This window comes from Symsagittifera roscoffensis, chromosome 3, assembly GCF_963678635.1.
Source record: "Symsagittifera roscoffensis chromosome 3, txSymRosc1.1, whole genome shotgun sequence".
NCBI lineage: Eukaryota > Metazoa > Xenacoelomorpha > Acoela > Convolutidae > Symsagittifera > Symsagittifera roscoffensis.
The window spans coordinates 29,759,254-29,778,445 of record NC_087064.1 but is presented as its reverse complement, the minus strand read 5'-3'; the positions used below and the strand labels follow the sequence as shown (position 1 = coordinate 29,778,445).

The 19,192-nt window shown below is 47.7% G+C and overlaps 1 protein-coding gene across 1 annotated transcript; it reads left to right on the top strand.

Moving 5' to 3' along the window:
* Positions 1-15,903: 15,903 nt before the first annotated feature.
* Positions 15,904-16,272, top strand: LOC134841658 (uncharacterized). Its single transcript, XM_063857693.1, has one exon. The coding sequence runs from the start codon at positions 15,904-15,906 to the stop codon at positions 16,270-16,272; it is 369 nt and encodes a 122-aa protein (XP_063713763.1).
* The last annotated feature ends 2,920 nt before the right edge of the window (positions 16,273-19,192 follow it).

Here is a 19,192-nt window from a genome sequence, read left to right as displayed (position 1 = left end):
TCCTACTTGGAGAGACCATCCAGTTAGGAACGTGACAATCGCGAGTTATAAGAAGTATAAAGATGGCGCATACCACAGGCACAACCGGATGGATTGGACGGCAGCGCAGCGGGCCAGGAGCGACTGCTTTCATGATGCGTCCTGGGCTGAATATTTCACTCAACCCAGGATACCGGATGGTGCAGTTCACCTGATCATAGGGGACAGCTTGATACGGGTGCTGACGCGGGTCCAGTCACTCTGGCAGGTTGGGGTCTTGAGCTTTTCTGGAGCGGCGACACCGCAGATGTTGGCGTCCCTGGAGATGTTGGATATGGTCAACATTTATACGGTCACTTTGATGATGGGGACCAATGATGTGTCTAGAGGGGAATCTAGGAAGGTAATGAAGTTACACGAGAAGATGAGTTGTATCCTTCAAGAGCTGAGAATTTGGTTTGATCCCGCAATACTCACCATCTCTACGGTCCCATACAACATGATGTTTGATCAGCATGCGATGGAAATGAATGAGAAAGTGCGAAGTATTAATGGGGAAATCAGGCAGATTCAGCAGAGAAGCGTGCTACCCGTGAGGTTGCTGGACGTGGCCGACCTGATGGAACAATCCTTTCCGCGTGATGCATCCTCGAATGGCATTCACTTCCACACCCCCAAGGGAACGGAATGGCTAAATGGTGTCTTCCAGAGACTCATAAACCAGTTAGAGTCTGACCTGAAAGAAATGGCCCAGTTCACCATGATCCCTCCTTTCTTTGTCCCTAGATCCCTATCCAGCCGTGTGGGAGCGAGAGCTGCTTCGAGAGATAGTTCGAGAAGTAGTCGGACCAGGCAACCAGGGTCCACACCGATGGAGGCTGAGGAGGCGGAGTCTTTTACGCCCCAGAGTTCGCTGGTCTCATCGGTAGTGGTGGTGGACGACAAGAGGATGGAGAGAACAGCAGAGTCAAACAAAACGCGATATTCGGAAAGGATAAAAGAGTTGAATCTGGGGGATTTGGAGTGCAGAGAGGAGTCAGCGGAGGTCTTGGGACTCAAGGATGTGTCACACGAGGACTTGAGTCGACACCATTGTGTGGATTGGTTAAAAGCCCATTAAGCGCACTTCTCGAGAGCAAAGACAATGTAGGGAGGCGACTTGACCGGGATCCCGTTGAAGTCGGTGATGGGACCAACAAACTACAGACCACTTAAGCAGTTGGGAAGTCCTGGACTTATAGTGGAACCTCCCAAGCACCCAACAAGTATAGCCCGATTCAGGGTGGCAACTCCCGCACAATTAAGAGTGGTAGAGAAGCTGCTTGAGGACATGGGACTCCCTGATGCCGCGTACGAGGGTGCTAGGTTATTTGATGATCCTAGATATGGCAGACCCTGTGGGAACTCACAGTTGGCGAAAACGCTGGCAGTATATGATCGATCAGACCCGGCAGCGGCAAGAGTGATTATTGTAGCGGGCTCGGATTTTGAAGGGACGTCTCCAAAATTGTTTTGACAGGAAACCTTGGTAGGAAGTCAGATGCTAACCCTGGTGGTAGCGATCAAGTCCGAAATGCCTTGTGAGCCGGAGTTGCTGCTGTTTGCAGGAATGAACGATCACTTGCATTCGGCAGGATTACTAGAGCACCTGAAGGGAGAGTCGCCAACGCCCAAGAAGATGTGGAAGGCAATTCAAACGTTGTTCGCTGCTATGAACGACGTACAAGAGTCGATGGCTTCTAGATTCGGACACAGGACGAGAGTGGCGTTTACGACGTCCCCGGGCTACGCGAGTATGCCACCTGCTTTGCAGTTCAAGTAAGCCATGTTGATCCTATTAGCGGAAGGGAACGCGTGGCGGGTATTGATGGCTGCCCCCAATCGCGAGCTAGAGCCGACAAACTTGAGGCTCCTGAAGTCAGAACTGGCAGAGGCATAGGCTGATGTGTCTCATACCTTGAGTGGTTTTTATGAATTGGCGGACATCCTTATGGTACTGGACGAGGTCTTCTTGCTTGAGATCTCGAACCTGGCTCGCCAGTTGAAGTCTAGTCCGGAAATTGGGGATGACCACCCGGCAATTAACCACTTGACAGCGAGTCTATGGTTTCGAAGCATGGATTTGACTATTAATAGCTCCACCAGTAAGGCGAGGGAACCGAGCAACGAGAGAAAGAATGTGGCTGCGGCCGAGAAACAGTTGGAAGCAATGGCATACCGTCTGACGTAGGAGAGAGGCATGTGGCCGTTCCTGACACCAAGGCTAGAGAATGCCACGGACAAGACGCGGGAGAGCGCACCACTTCTCATCAAGCAGGTATGGGAGTTTCTCGAGAGACAGTTGGAAGTGGCAGAGGACAGGGAAATGACAGTAGGACGATTTGTCACGGCAGCAAATGAAGTTACCATTGGGGGGTTCTGGAGGGAACACGCGAGGGGTGATCTGAAGACGAGGAAGGATCACGAGATCTTGAAATTCTTGAGTCCTTGTTGGGAGAAGAGGTACATGGCTAGAGTGTTCTACGCGAGAGATACCATCTTCGACGCGTTCGTGCTGGAATTGCTGCACATGCCCATAAATATCTTGCTGGCCCTATACTTAGTCTACCCCAGGTATCTGTTTAACATGGGTCCGGCTTACATGTTCAGTAGAGGTGTGAAAACACTGCGAGTCGACGGGTTTTTAACACTAGTGCTCTTGACCCACGGAGAGCTGACCGCATTTCATAGATTGATGAAGTATGGAGAGCCTCTGTCGATGGGGAAAGCCCATCCAGGCACGGAGACCTACTCATACAAATGCACGGCCGGATTGAAGACGCTGTTGGTGGAACACCTCTTGATGCAGAATCGATACCTGACGGGAGAAGATAAGAATCCCAAAACGAAAGAGGAATGGAAGGAGGCGAATGGAGGCATGCCTCTCTTGACAGATCTATGTCTAGCCATGAGATCTGATCCACTAGGGATGATCAGAGGGCTTGAGGAGGTGGTGAACTGCATCTACGGACCGGCAGTGACATATGCCTACCCGACCCGCTTGTGATGGCGTATCGACACTCAGTGGCGCACGTGAGCTTAATAAGCGTGCTAGACGGAACCGCGCTGAATTGGCGCGGGCAAGAAAAGCTGAGGACGGATGAGCAACACAGTGCTCTTCGGGAAGGTGAAAGATCCCGAACTAATGGTATTCAATTTCCGGGGGCAGCGGCAGTGCAGAATGGGGGGAAAACGTGAGGGACCCATTGAGGCCTACCCCAAGTTCTGGAATTTGAACCCCCTGGCTGCGGATAAGCATGAGGTCTTGAGAATCCCGGCATGGAAGGGGAGTTTTGATCTGGTGAAGAGAGAGCTAGAGACAATACTTGAGCGAGAGATTCTACCAACCGTGGTCCCAGAGTTCCCGATAGTCAGGAGAATGACACTGGGGACGAATAGCCCGTTGATGGTCCCTTCCCTATAAGCGAGAGCCATGGTGGAGAAGCAACAGCAGGAGTTCACAGACGGTTGGGACCCCTTGTTCATAGGGTACACAGCCGCAGTCTATTTCCATACGTGCGACACTAAAATAAACTCGTGGACGGCTCAAGCGAAGAAAATGAGAGGCTCAATGCTCCAAAATTCGAGGTTCGGGACATCTTGAGAACGCTCGGTCAAGTGAATCTAGAGAATATGTTGCCGGTATGGGACGACGGGAGAATGATCGTGAGAGAAGGACACATCGCGTTGAAAGACGAAATGAAATTCGCCACACGAAAGTACCGGGCGCCCTACGGGTTAGAGCGGTTGGAGATGAAACATGAGGAGAAAGAGTTTGACTTGGCAGGTTTCTTATATGTAGCTCTTACGGAACACAAGAAGCCGAATCCAGCAACACCTTCACCGCTATCAGTGTGCACCCCTGGAGATAAGAGGAGCGGTCCCGTAGAAAACAGATTTAGGGACATACTTGATATGGGCGAGCCGAATCAGAGGCGGAAAGCATGGATGAGACTCTCAGTGAAGCAGGAGAGGAAATGGAAGTGGGGGATACGCCAGAGCCGAAACCAGCTGAGCAGGATTTCACCGCTCAGGAACTGTTGCAGGATCTGAGCGGAGATGATTGGGCGGACACTGCCACGCCACCTCTGACCTCATCCCCTCGGAAAAACCTGGAATTACCCTTGACCAGCGAAACTTCTAACATGGGAATGATACTCTTGAGTGCAGAAGAGAGTAAGAAGAACACTTTAGAAGGGAATAAGAGCATGTTCTTGGGGACTGTGAGTGAGAAGGCATGAAGGGAATTCTTGACTGAATTTAATCAGGAGATGGAAAGTGAGATCACACTAGATGACTTCAAAGAAGAGCTGTGGAGCCCAGTGGTGAAGTTCGAGGAACTTGCCTTGATGGGCACCGGGCTGGATGAGAAAGCAAGAAAGGACTTACTGAACAAGATGGTCAAATTGAGAGAGACGCGACAGAAGACCGGGAATGATGAATGTAAAGACAGCTCTACTCAGAAACAAAAAAATGATGATAAAATGATTAAAGTTAAAGGGAAGGATAGACTTAAGACTAGTAATATGATTAAAGATATTAATATCCTTAAGGCTCGAGGAGGGGGGAGGCAAGAGTTCTTGAGAATCCCGGCATGGAAGGGGAGTTTTGATCTGGTGAAGAGAGAGCTAGAGACGATACTTGAGCGAGAGATTCTGCCAACCGTGGTCCCAGAGTTCCCGATAGTCAGGAGAATGACACTGGGGACGAATAGCCCGTTGATGGTCCCTTCCCTATACGCGAGAGCCATGGTGGAGAAGCAACAGCAGGAGTTCACAGACGATTGGGACCCCTTGTTCATAGGGTACACAACCGCAGTCTATTTCCACACGTGCGACACTAAAATAAACTCGTGGACGGCTCAAGCGAAGAAAATGAGAGGCTCAATGCCTCCAAAATTCGAGGTTCGAGACATCTTGAGAACGCTCGGTCAAGCGAATCTAGATAATATGTTGCCGGTATGGGACGACGGGAGAATGATCGTGAGAGAAGGACACATCGCGTTGAAAGACGAAATGAAATTCGCCACACGAAAGTACCGGGCGCCCTACGGGTTAGAGCGGGTGGAGATGAAACATGAGGAGAAAGAGTTTGACGTGGCAGGTTTCTTATAGGTAGCTCTTACGGAACACAAGAAGCCGAATCCAGCAACACCCTCACCGCTATCAGTGGGCACCCCTGGAGATAAGAGGAGCGGTCCCGTAGAAAACAGATTTAGGGACATACTTGAGAAAAGGCGAGCCGAATCAGAGGCGGAAAGCATGGATGAGACTCTCAGTGAAGCAGGAGAGGAAATGGAAGTGGGGGATACGCCAGAGCCGAAACCAGCTGAGGAGGATTTCACCGCTCAGGAACTTTTGCAGGACCTGAGCGGAGATGATTGGGCGGGCACTGCCACGCCACCTCTGACCTCATCTCCTCTGAAAAACCTGGAATTACCCTTGACCAGCGAAACTTCTAACATGGGGTTGATACTCTTGAGTACAGAAGAGAGTAGGAAGAACACTTTAGAAGGGAATACGAGCATGATCTTGGGTACTCTGAGTGAGAAGGCATGAAGGGAATTCTTGAGTGAATTTAATCAGGAGATGGAAAGTGAGATCACACTAGATGACTTCAAAGAAGACCTGTGGAGCACAGTGGTGAAGTTCGAGCAACTTGTCTTGATGGGCACCGGGCTGGACGAGAAAGCAAGAAAGGAGTTACTGAACAAGATGGTCAAATTGAGAGAGACGCGACAGAAGACCGGGAATGATGAATGTAAAGACAGCTCTACTCAGAAACAAAAAAAATGATGATAAAATGATTAAAGTTAAAGGGAAGGATAGACTTAAGACTAGTAATATGATTAAAGATATCAATATCCTTAAGGCTCGAGAAGGGGGAGGCAAGAGTTCTTGAGAATCCCGGCATGGAAGGGGAGTTTTGATCTGGTGAAGAGAGAGCTAGAGACGATACTTGAGCGAGAGATTCTGCCAACCGTGGTCCCAGAGTTCCCGATAGTCAGGAGAATGACACTGGGGACCAATAGCCCGTTGATGGTCCCTTCACTGTACGCGAGAGCCATGGTGGAGAAGCAACAGCAGGAGTTCACAGACGGTTGGGACCCCTTGTTCATAGGGTACACAGCCGCAGTCTATTTCCACACGTGCGACACTAAAATAAATTCGTGGACGGCTCAAGCGAAGAAAATGAGAGGCTCAATGCCTCCAAAATTCGAGGTTCGGGACATCTTGAGAACGCTCGGTCAAGCGAATCTAGATAATATGTTGCCGGTATGGGACGACGGGAGAATGATCGTGAGAGAAGGACACATCGCGTTGAAAGATGAAATGAAATTCGCCACACGAAAGTACCGGGCGCCCTACGGGTTAGAGCGGGTGGAGATGAAACATGAGGAGAAAGAGTTTGACGTGGCAGGTTTCTTATATGTAGCTCTTACGGAACACAAGAAGCCGAATCCAGCAACACCCTCACCGCTATCAGTGGGCACCCCTGGAGATAAGAGGAGCGGTCCCGTAAAAAACAGATTTAGGGACATACTTGAGAAAAGGCGAGCCGAATCAGAGGCGGAAAGCATGGATGAGACTCTCAGTGAAGCAGGAGAGGAAACGGAAGTGGGGGATACGCCAGAGCCGAAACCAGCTGAGGAGGATTTCACAGCTCAGGAACTGTTGCAGGACCTGAGCGGAGATGATTGGGCGGACACTGCCACGCCACCTCTGACCTCATCCCCTCTGAAAAACCTGGAATTACCCTTGACCAGCGAAACTTCTAACATGGGGTTGATACTCTTGAGTACAGAAGAGAGTAGGAAGAACACTTTAGAAGGGAATAAGAGCATGTTCTTGGGGACTCTGAGTGAGAAGACATGAAGGGAATTCTTGAGTGAATTTAATCAGGAGATGGAAAGTGAGATCACACTAGATGACTTCAAAGAAGAGCTGTGGAGCACAGTGGTGAAGTTCGAGGAACCTGTCTTGATGGGCACCGCGCCGGATGAGAAAGCAAGAAAGGAGTTACTGAACAAGATGGTCAAATTGAGAGAGACGCGACAGAAGACCGGGAATTATGAATGTAAAGACAGCTCTACTCAGAAACAAAAAATTGATGATAAAATGATTAAAGTGATAAAATGATAAAATGATAGGGAAGGATAGACTTAAGACTAGTAATATGATTAAAGATATTAATATCCTTAAGGCTCGAGAAGGGGGAGGCAAGAGTTGGGAAAGTTGGACCGGGACTAAGAGGTCGAATCGGTGATGATAGTGACGACGTTCCCAAGCAAAAGTATGAGCCCGTCGGTGGATGCTGTCTCTTGTGCAATTCTGCCAGATTGGCACAGCGCAACCTTCCGGCGAAACACGAATCAGCGAGAAAAGGCCTTGAGGACAAAAAAGTGCTGCGAAGGAGAGTAGAAATATTCTAGAAGTTTCTATTTTCAAAATTTCGATTTTCAAGTGGATATTTCTCAGAAAAACAAAAAATGGCCATTTTGACTGAAAAAGGTGAAAAATACAGAACAACAGCAAATCTAGCGGAAAACAGTCGAACGTTAACACAGAAAAATGAAGCCTCTTATCGTGACGATCACGCACGATAAGACCCTTAGCAGAAGAAGATAGTGAGAAAGGAGGCTTCGGTGGGGAAGTGGTGGAGAGCAGTACCCTCCCGTGCCACGAATTGGGAGAGATAACGACGTTATCTCGAGGAACACACGGAAACGGAGGCTTGGTCCCCCAGAGACTGATATATGGTGAAAGACTGTAGTAAACTAACTTTTTAGCTACTCTGATGCCATAGAACTTTGAATTGACACCGGTATTATTTGATAGTTTAGAATATGAGTAGCTAGGAAGAGGAAAGGGTCAAACCATCTCCAATGGATTTAATATAGAACTTTCACCAAAAACATTTTAAAATAGGGTATTCGAGCCGAGTTTTTAATAGCAATCACGTAGTCTGAGGATCCGAGACTCAGCTATTTGGTTGTGTTCGCATGTAAACGAAAGCTGATCAGAAGTCGTTTGACTGATGGCCTAAAAATAGTAACTTTTTACTTAGCCATAAACAGACCAGAAAATCAACTGGCAAGGTCGAGACGGTGAAAAACGAGTAGAATTCAGGTAACTGACGCCTGCCAGTCGTTAATAGGTACTTTTTCTACGCTCCGTCACTGTGTAGTATTTGGGCGAATGTTACATAGACGTTTTTATGGCGCTCCTGGTTGGGCCGTTAAAGGCATGAGACCATCATGATCAGCAAACGTTTCAGCGATGAACCCTCCGCTCCGGTCGTATGCCCGAGTTAGAGGCCTTAATGACCTTTATTGTACTAAGGGGAAGGTGTGTACCCTCCGCCTAGTACTATTTAGCTTTTTAACTTAGTTAACACCGAAAATTCCGGGGGCCGGAGGGTTAGGTGGGAAGTCATGAGCCCGGTTGTCCCAAGGTCTCGGGACCAAAAACAATTAAAGAGAAAGCGTAAAACCTAACAAAAATAGTGTATAACCAAGAAAACGTCAAAAACAAATTTATTTGAAAACAAAAAAGTACAAAAAACTGTAAAAAATCCAAAAAAGACCAAAAACAATAAAAAACATAAAGTGACAATTTATATGTTATTTCCGGACGAGATGTGATCTGACCTTCCGATTGGTTGATGTTTCAGATTGATTTATATCATTTCTGATAGTAAGATTGTGTGTTTTGGTGACGGGTTGGGCACCCTCTCTTGAGTGTAATTTGAGTATTTAAGCACGTTAATGGTGATTTTGCCGGCGGCCGGAGGGTAGAGTGGCAAGGTGACCGACGTGTTCCAGATTCAACAGGTGCATCAGGGAGAACATCCACAACGACTGTTGGGTATCGTTGAAACAAATTTAGTATCGTTCGGGTACTATTTCATCAAAACTTAAGAGGTGGGGCACGATTGGCGCGGTCCAATTGTACCCTCCATTGATCACGAATTTCCGAGTTAACGGTCTTAAATCGGGTATTTTGGTGCAGAGGAGGGTATAGTAATATTCATAACGAATACTAATAGATTATTGTCTTTACTATATATTACTTATCTCCTATTTAGACCCGAGAAATACCCCAATTTTAGAACCCCAAACTGTAGAACCCCAAAATGTAGAACCCCAAAATTTTCGATATCCGAGCATTTGCGAACAGCAAAAAGCTTTTTATACAGGGAGTTACTACGTAGTTTGGTCCCTCTAACTAAAGAAACTCCACGGAAAAAGACACGGATAATTTTCCGAATTTTGTCAATTTGTGGATCGAGTTTTTGAGTTTTTAGAGTTAGAGCAAAAAATTTTTTTTGCGTTAGGATTGTGTTAGCATAGCGTGCTCAGTTACTAGAGAAAAAATTTTGAGTAACCCTCCGATTAGCTCTGTGGATAGAGCAAACGACTTAAAGATTGGAAAAGGAAGGAATCGGAGGGTCCAAATTTGACAGTCATTGGCCAAATTTTTGTCTCCAAACCAATTTTCGTCCGGTTTTTTGCATTGTTCCAGTGCCGTACGGGGCTACTACGCTCGTTTCAATTATTTCTAGGCACTTTCAATAGGAATTGCGGAAAAAGTCTTTCAGAACCTATATAGGTGGTGAAAAAAGGCCATTTTGACAAACGCGTTTTTGGCGATTTCTCAAAGACTAGCCAACCAATTGGGATAATTTTGGTACCATAAGTCGACGTTTTTGATCAATTTTCCGGACCGCAACCGTTTTTGGGTTGATAATCTCTGAAAAAAAATTTTTAGAATTTGTTGGTTCGGAGGGTCCAAATTTTAGGGAACCCTCCGAGCGGCAGAAAGTTTTATATGATCACCTTTTTTTCCTACAGGGAAGGTTGACCGTGTCAGCCAACCTGGTTTTAAGTCAGTTACTCCGCATTCGGAGGCTTTATCGCGGTAAAAAACCCTTTTTCTTGATTTTTGGGGAACCCTCCGAAGTAACCCTCCGGAGTCAGCTAAGCTCCTTAGCAACCCTCCTTAGTGGAAATTTTCCACGAGACCCTCCGAAGAAAATAAGACAACCCCCACAGAGAATTTAGCTTGTGTTGACACCTTCTGAGACTAGTAGGAGATCCTTACAAGTGATATTCAAAGAATTTGAAATTTTGAAGGAACCATCCGAAGTAACCCTCCGGAGCGTATTAAGCCCCTTATTGACCCTCCTTAGTGAGTTTAAGGGGACCCTCCGAAGTAACTTGGGTGGTTAAGGTACCCTCCGGGCGTGCATATTAAGATCACAGGAGCCCATTTGATCCGGAGATTCGTGATCAACTTTGGATTCTAGATCGGGTCTGTTAGAGGTACCCGAACGAAACTTTTTTTGGTTGTGATTTTGGTTGTGTGGTTGCCTTAAGCTACTTAATAGGAAAGCTCGGGCAATCCGGGAACTCATAAAAGAAGACCTCGGTGAGTGTATTAGGCAGATACACACTCACTTGAGAAGAAAAGTTGTTCCCTGCTCTCGTGCAATTGGAGCGTTCCGGGTGTGGGGGAGCTTTTTCATAGACTTTAGAAATTTTTCGATCAGAGGTGGCCTTGAGCTACTTAGTAGGACAGCTCGGGCAACCGCAGGACACATAAAAGAAGACCTCGGCGGGTGTATTAGGCAAATACGCACTCACTTGAGAAGATTGTGTCCTGGGCTTCGTTCCTTCGGAGCGTTCCGATTGAGGGAAGTCTTTTTCTTTAAGACTAAGTTTTATTGATCTGTTTTGAATCATCACTGCCTTTTTACAAAAATTTGTTTGATTTTAACGAAGCAGTGATTTGATAAGAGTGTGGCGGTAAATTGATACTGACGAAAGGTCGCTGTTACCGACGAAAATTCTTATCTGATTATCAATTGTGTTTTGTGTATTGATTACATCTTGTGAAAATTTTGTGATTCTGTTATACTATACAACGGGGTTGAGTTAGCTTTATATCAATACTGAGCAGGCCCTGTGTGTAATTTTAGCTGGTTCACTAATATTATCATCGAGAAATCTAAGGGAAATTTTTATTACTGAGGAGATCGAGTAGGCAGCGTTAAGTAAATTAACTTGAACTTGTTTGCGGCACGTGTGCATTGCCATTGAATTGCACGAATATTGTTATTTATTGCAAAGTATGCAGCGTAGAGACTTGCTAGGATTGACTACTAAGATTGCCAGGCTGAGCAAGGGAAGCACGCGAAAGTTTAAAACTAGGCTTAGCCAATCTTCGTTTAGCAGCGTATCAGACGTTTTTGCTGACAACGAATCGTCTAAAGGTCAAGCTGATCTTTCAGTGAGCGAAATGAAACTAAGAAGCGAGAAGAACCTCGATGGCGTTCAAGGGCGAAGTGCCGAGGCCGGACCGGCGAGCGAAGCGCTTGTGGACCCCTTTGATGAAGGGGAACGAACGCTTATTCGACCCGATTTTGAGCCAAGCGAGGAGCTCGAGCGGGAGGAAGTCGAGAGGACGGACGAGACCTCGGAGCGTTCCGAGGTCGAGCCGCGAGAGGAAGTGTTATTCAAGGGAATGTCCAAATCGGAGACCAAGAGTCATAGGTGGAGGAGAGAATATTCACATCCGGCCAATACCCACTCATCTCTGGCCAAGCAGAGCAAGAACGCGATGATGTCGAGTATAAGCCCAAGTGAAGAACAAACGTGTTCAAAGGCCCAGAAAGCTGGAAGTCTTTATACGATGAGCACATGGCGTCACTACAAACTGAAGGTCTATCTTCCAGTTATGACCATCCGGAGACATCCCACCCGGATGTGAACTTCACGCCGTGCCCAAGGAACGACATGAGCAGGAAGGCGTTGTCCGCCTCGCCGACCAGGCCCATGTCTGATGGGATAACGATGGGAGCGTCCTCAACGTTCGACAAGTTGATGATGTCGATGGGCAAGCAAAAGGGCGGCGCGTCACCAAGTACCAGGCTGCAGCCGCAGTTGACCTCATCTTCTCTGGGGCTAACCCCGAAATTGGGGGCAGCTGGCGATATAAGTGACATGTTTGCTGGCGTAATGACTGGTCTGGATGAACTGAGACGGGACATGGCAAAAAGAATAGATCAAGATAGATCAAGTTGACGAGAGAGCTTGATCTATTCGCAGGCGAGAGTCGATCAGGCTCAGTTGATTCGCAACACCGATCAATGCCTGGCGGAGAGCTTGGCACAGGCAAACAAGGAGTCAGAGGAAAGAGAGGCTAGGATGACAAGAGAGATCGAGCGACTGTTGAAAGATCATGACAATACCTATGCCCATGCGATGACTAGCCTGGAAAAAAGTTAGATGCGGAATCTTAGACGAGATCTTAAACGGAAGCAGTCGGGAGGAGCGTTCCAACCCAAGGGAGCGCTCACGCTAGGCGAATGATGGAGATGGAGCAGTCAACTATGCCGGGGTCCAGCAAAACTCGAGAGCGAATTACGAATCTAGGAATAGGTAGCGGTCCAGGACAGCCCCATCGAGAGCAGGTTGGACGAAACTGGTCCCGCCGGAGACGGATGCCACCCCTGAGACAAGATTGCCCACTGTGCCACAAGTCAGATCGGTCCCAGATCTGACTACGGTCTCACAGGACACTACGATTTATGCTTCGATATTTGAGCCTCTGAACAGATCTCTCGAGACATTCATCACCAAGCTCTCGAAGTCAACCGAGAGAGGAGAGAGGTCAAGAAGGACACTGAAAAAGCCTAAATCATACAAAGATGAGTCAGACGGCTGCATTGATACTTGGATAGAGAATATGAAGTTGCGTTTTGAAGAGGAAAATCTCTCAAAGAAACAGGAATGCAGCGCACTGACAAGCAACCTGGAGGGTACCGCCCTGAATTGTGTAATGGCGAAAAGGGCAAATGAACAAGACAGTGCTCGCAAGATATTTGACATCCTGCTGAATGGTTTCGGCTCTGGAGTAAAAGGGCATCAGGCTATGGTGAAGTTCGAGAAGAGGCGTCGAAGAGATGACGAATCTCTAGACAAGTTTTTGGACGACCTTTAATTACTTAGGAGGAGAAGCAACCCCGATGAGAGAATTTCCGAACGGAATTTAGATTTTGCCTCGAAGTTCATGAATGGAGTGGAGAGTGAAGAGTTAAAAACAATGCTAGCCACACACTTCACCCTGTCGCATGACAAGGTACCACGCCCGATGATTTGCGTATGAAGTCGCGTGAGTACTTGCTCATAAAACCGAGGGCGCAAAACCGTTACAGCAATTATGGCAACTACAGCGGACAAACCTCGCGACGACATGGATAAGAGGAGGTCCTGTGCGAACTGTGGCTCGATGGACCACCATGTTTCCGCATGTTCTGCTTACAAACAGAACATGAAGGCAATAGGCCACTTTCTCGAAGACGCTGATGCGACCGATGAGGATCACGAAGAGTACGTTAGAGGGCTCATTATGTAGTATGGACCGAGGTGCTTCTTCTGTAATTTGGAGGGACACTTCAAATCGGTCTGCACTCAATTTTGGGATGCAGTGGCGGACGCGAAACATCCCCGCCATGAAGAGGCGCTTTCGGGCGTCAAAGCCAGTCGAGCACGTCTGATGAACGAGGCTGAACCTCGAAGAAAGGAGACAACACTGAGCACTTTTACGACTAAGAAGGTGAAGACCATGCCTGACGAGGTGGTAGCCTCGAGCTTGGAGGCAGAGTCGGCCGGCCCGCTCAAGGTGGATTATGGTTTGGCAGCAAGGACAGCGTTGCAGAATGTCCAACAGGAGCTAGCCACGAAAAAAGTTGAGCAATGGGTAAGGTCGGAACTGGAGAGCATATATCTTTGGGAAAAAGTTGACATTTTGAGTAAAACAACGTAAGAGGACACACAGGAACCCAGAAAGCAGGGACTAAAACTAAACGTCATATCGGGTAGAAATTTTGGCATGACGAAAGAGGGGACGAAGATAATGTCCATTATCTCAGTCGCAGGACACCAAGTGGTCAAGAACTTGAGTGAACCGTCCGAGATTACGCTGGTCCACCTGGATATCTATGCAGACTACCTGAGGGAGAAGGATCCCAAGCTGGCCTCCAGGGCAGTGCGAGCGCTGCTCACAACAGGAGGTCCGAGGCTGATGAGAGTGGATGGACATTACATCGAGGTCCATGGCCCATATCCGATTCTGATGAATGTGGACGGCATCAATATCTACACAAAGGCTCACGTAACTGATGCGAGTGATCAGGTAAGCCGGATATACATTGGCCAAGAAGAGCTGAATGTGCGACGAATCGGACACAATGCCGTGCTTGAACAGGATGCGGTCCACATAGGTTGCGAAGCCGATCTGGCAGCACATGTGCTAGATGTGCAGGGCAGACAACTTTCAGTGAAAGGATTGTTAGACACGGGTGCAGCGGTCAGCGTCATGCCAGTCAGCCCCTGGACTGATATGGGCTTTGACATGTCGGATCTGATACCGACAAACATCAGACTGGCAGTTGCCAATCAGGGAGCAATCTATGTGACAGGACGGACCCCGATCATATCACTGCAGCTTGGAGAAAGACATCTTTGGATGAGCTTCCTGGTGGTGGAAAATTTGGACGAATCCGATCAATTCATCCTGGAAAGGGACTTCGTACGTTATTTTGATGTCACGATCGACCTAAATGACGGGTTGATCAGACCAAGGATCCCGAGAGGAAGTATGAAAAGAAACCTCCTAATAAGATCTTAATTAACCAGGCTAAGGTGCCGATTTTTCTGGATCGAAAAGTGAGATTGAAACCAAACCATGGCGTGGTAGCGACGTTTAGGATGAGAAATCTAAATGAACTCAGTAATGACAGACAGGTGTGCCTGGTTCCAAATCCAAACAGTAAGAGCTCGGCTATTTTAGGAAGAAGCTTCTCACTCACTCAGAGCGGACTGTGTGTGAGTGTGTTGTTGAACACAGAAGCAACAACAGTGACAATACAGAAGGTAAAAAAACTTGACTACGCACTGCCTCTGAACACAGACTTTCAGAGTGTGGAGAACTTGAAAAAGTTCGATATAACTAAATGTCCCTTGCATGCGAATCAAGAATGTATATTGAAGAGAGTAAATGAATTGAACTCTTCCAGGAAATTGTTTTCAATGAAGTCGGAAACAGATTATGGGTTGTCTAGTTATTCGAATTTTCCCGAGAGACCGACAGAAACAGAGTTAGCAGCGGATAAACCGGTACTACATGAGATAGAACATTTGTAGGGTAAAATATCAGACAAGGAACTAGATTCGCTCAGGGCGGTGCTAAGTCGGAACGCAGACGTTTTTTCGAAACATAAGGCCGACATAGGTTGTTGTAATTTTGTAGAACACGAAATTGAGATAGAAGAGGGCTCGGTACCTCATAGGGAAGGGGCGAGAAGAATGACCCGTCATAATTCGGAAGCGTGCAGGAAGGAAATCGAGATGTTAATGGAGTACGACATGATCGAGCCGTCGAAATCCCCGTGAGCTTGTGGCGTGGTCATGGCTAAAAAGAAAGGGGGCAACTCAGGTTTTGTTGTTCTTTCCGTTATCTGAACGCAGTGACTATAAAGGATGCATACCCGATTCCCCGCATCGATGAGAACCTATCCAAGCTGGGGGACGCGAGGTTCTTCACGACGTTAGATTTGGGCTCGGCGTTCTGGCATGTGCCACTCCGAAAGCAAGTTCGTGAAAAAACGCGCTTTGCGTGCGAGCTGGGATTGTTCCAGTGGAAGAGGATGCCGTTCTGACTGCGCAACGCGACGGCCACATTCCAGCGGCTGATGTCCCAGGCACTCACGAGTGTGACAAAGAAATACGGGAATCTCATCATGTGTTACGTCGATGATGTCGTGATCGCAATGCTAACCCTAGAGGATCACATAGAGAGGTTGGATCAGGTGTTTACTTGAATGAAGCATGCGGGACTGAAATGTGAACCCTCGAAGTGTGAAATCCTCAGAGACTCCATAAAGTATCTAGTACGCCTGGTGGATAAGCATGGATTGAGACCAGACCCCGAAGCGGTCGAAGCGGTTTTGACCAGGAAGGCACCCAAGACAGATACACAACTGATGAGCTTTTTGGGGTTTGCTAACTATTATCGGGAGTTCGTCAAGCGATACACCGACAAGATACACCCAATGCAACAGTTGATGAGAAATAAAGGAAAAAGCTCACTTGGACCGATGAGGCACAAGTTTCATTTAAAAACATTAAACAAGAACTTTGCGAGGCAACAGTCCTCGGCATGGCAACAGAGATGGGGATGTTTGTGTTAGACACGGATGCATCAGTAGTTGCGATATCAGGCATGCTTCACCAGGAGCAAGAGTGGAACGGGAGAACGGTTCTCCGTCCAATAGCCTACGGAAGCAAGGTCTTAAGCGATACCGAGATGAAGTTTGGCGCACCAAAAGCGGAAGGATTCGCGGTGATCACTTTCGGTGGAAAAATACAGGGCCTACTTGGGGAGTGCTCCTTTCAAGTTGCTTGTGGACAATCGTGCCCTTGCCTGGCTTAAAGCTATTCGATGGACCAAAGTTATGTTGGTCGCTGGATTGTGTGCCTGGATGGATACCACATGATCATAGAGCACCGTACCCGTGAGAAGCATCAGAATGCTGATAGCCTCAGTAAGAAGACAGTATACTATGAGCGCCTCGAAGAGAAGCAGGCTAACCAAGCGGAGATCAAAGACGGGTTTTCATTCCTAGACAAGGAGACCTACGACAAGCTATCACTCACTAGGTGGCTGGATAAATCAGGGCATCCGATACCAGGACACCCTGAACTTCCAGTGGAAACGGCCGCTGAGATAATATTTTTAGCCAGGGGTGAGCTCGTTCCGCTGGATCTGCTAGTCCGATCCAATCTGGTACAGCAGGAGCTTACCAGGTTGTGTATAAACAGCATAGCTCTGTTAAATAGGACGGTGAACGTGGCGCCGGACTTCATGGGGAAGCTCCGTGACTTGCTAGATAGGGAGGTTGATAGGCATGACGGTGAATGGATGGAAACCATGCAGCGATTGACCGTCACTGAGAAAACGGAGAAGAGGCCAGTGATCATTCGCGGTCGCGATGTGGAACGGGATTGCCGTTCGATAGTGAACCAGCTGGTGACCTCAATGCCGAAGGATGTCTTGTTGAGGACTTCGTTCACAGAACGTGGGAAATCGACCCCGGTCCAAGTCACTGAAGAAGTCAGGGTCAAGTCGAAATGCAGCTTCACGAGAAAAGTACATTTCACGGATGCAAAAGAAGAATACGAGCCGAGCTCAAATTGCTCTTCCGGGGACCAAACAATGTCCGGGGAGTCGGACATCTTCGGGCCCGTGCAGGAGGACTTGTCCGGGGAGAGGTTGATGAGACCACCTAGGGATAGATTGTTGTCCGGGGAGTCGGATTCAAAGCGACCAAGGGACAGAGTTTTGTCCGGGGAGTCGAGAAACATCATAGACAGAGTGGAACATGATGGTGTGGAATCATTCAGCTCAAGTGATGACTCGAGGCCTCAGTCCTGGGACAACACATCTGAGACTACTTCCAAGTCTGATGTATCGGAGATTGCGATTCATCCTTGTTGGTGGACTGGAAACAGCGCGGGCTGGACAGAGAAATGCATCAGGATCCGGACGGAGACAGGTACACCTCCGATGAGGAGAGCACTGTGGTGGATAATGCCGCTGATGAGCTCGAGCTGATAGCAGTTTCGAAACGCCCAACCAGATTACTGCCACATGGTACGGTCGTCCATACCAATCTCGAGCCATCTGTGCAGGAAGCAACGCCTTTGAAGAAGATATGGTGCGTCAAGTTGATGGACGATGCTCATGCTCCGGAGGTAATGAGCGGGCAATTAAACGTGATAAAGACGTATCTGAAAGCCAGATACCGGCTGTCGGACCTCCTAAGGGCTCATCAAAATGACAGAATGACGAGCAATCTGAAAAGGTGGATCGAGAATGGAGCAACTGACAAAGGAGGTCTAGAAGAAGACAGATATAAGATCTTGAAGCAGTTCTACCTGAAAAGAAAAGATTTGTTGAACCTGAATAAAAACGGAATTATAGCCTGTAAACGTAAAGAGGAGGACAAGGTCCTTTACAAGTACAATTCGATAGTGTTACCACATTTGTACCAGACCGAGTTGCTCTTTCGTTCACACGATCAGATGGGCCAGCAAGGTGTGGACAAAGTGTAAAACAGGATACAGAAACGATTCGAATGGCCTGGTTTGAAGAAGGCTTGTGAAAAGTGGATCTCTGCATGCTTGTCGTGTCAGCAGGCGAAAGACCCCTGGAAACTAAGATTCCCTCTGCAGTCAATAGAATCATCGGGATTCAACGAAGTAGTGCAAATTGATCACCAGAAGATATGCATGACAGCCACGGGCTACAATTGATCATTTTACGAAATAGGCAGAGGCAGCACCCTGCATGACAGCATCAGCGGAAGAAACATGCGATAACTTGATAAATGTGTGGATAGCGAGGCACGGCTGCCCCATCACATTCCAATCGGACAATGGCAAATCATTCGTGTGTGATCTCACGAAGGAGTTAATGAAAAGGTCGCAGGTAGCACAGGCCCACTCGACCACTTATCACCCGCAAGCGACTGGCCTAGTTGAGAGGCAAAATCGCACGCTGGTATCCATGTTGAGAGTTTATTGCTCACGCTACTGGGATGGACACTTGCCGCAAGTGATGGGTGCTTACAACAGCACAGAGCCTTCCACCACGAGAATAAGTCCGCATATGATGCTAACGGGTCACGAATAAGCGCTTCCGTTGACTTTTTTCTACCCTGAATATGAAGGGAAGAGAACAGCACCGCAAACGTACGTGCGTGATGTCATTAGAAGACAGCAGGATCTCAATGACTTATGCAGAAGGAACACGCAACAGGCGCAAATTGGACAAAAGAGGAGGTTTGATAAGAGGACTGCTGATGCAAGAGCCTACTCAGTGGGCGATTACGTCTGGGTATTCCAGGAAGTAGTTCTACCAAAAGGAACCAAAAAATTATTTAAAAAATGGCGTGGCCCATTTCAAATAACAGAAGTGCACCAAGGAGGTCGGTTTTATCGACTGAGCACAGGAAGAGCAGCTCATTACGAAAACATCAAACCGCACAATGCCTCATCAGAGGATTGGTGCATCCCAGCGGACATGCAAGAGGGAGACTATTTGATAGT

Bases quoted from the DNA above. Each gene is read 5' to 3' on its own strand.
- LOC134841658 (XM_063857693.1), top strand. From the start codon at position 15,904: ATGAAGCATGCGGGACTGAAATGTGAACCCTCGAAGTGTGAAATCCTC.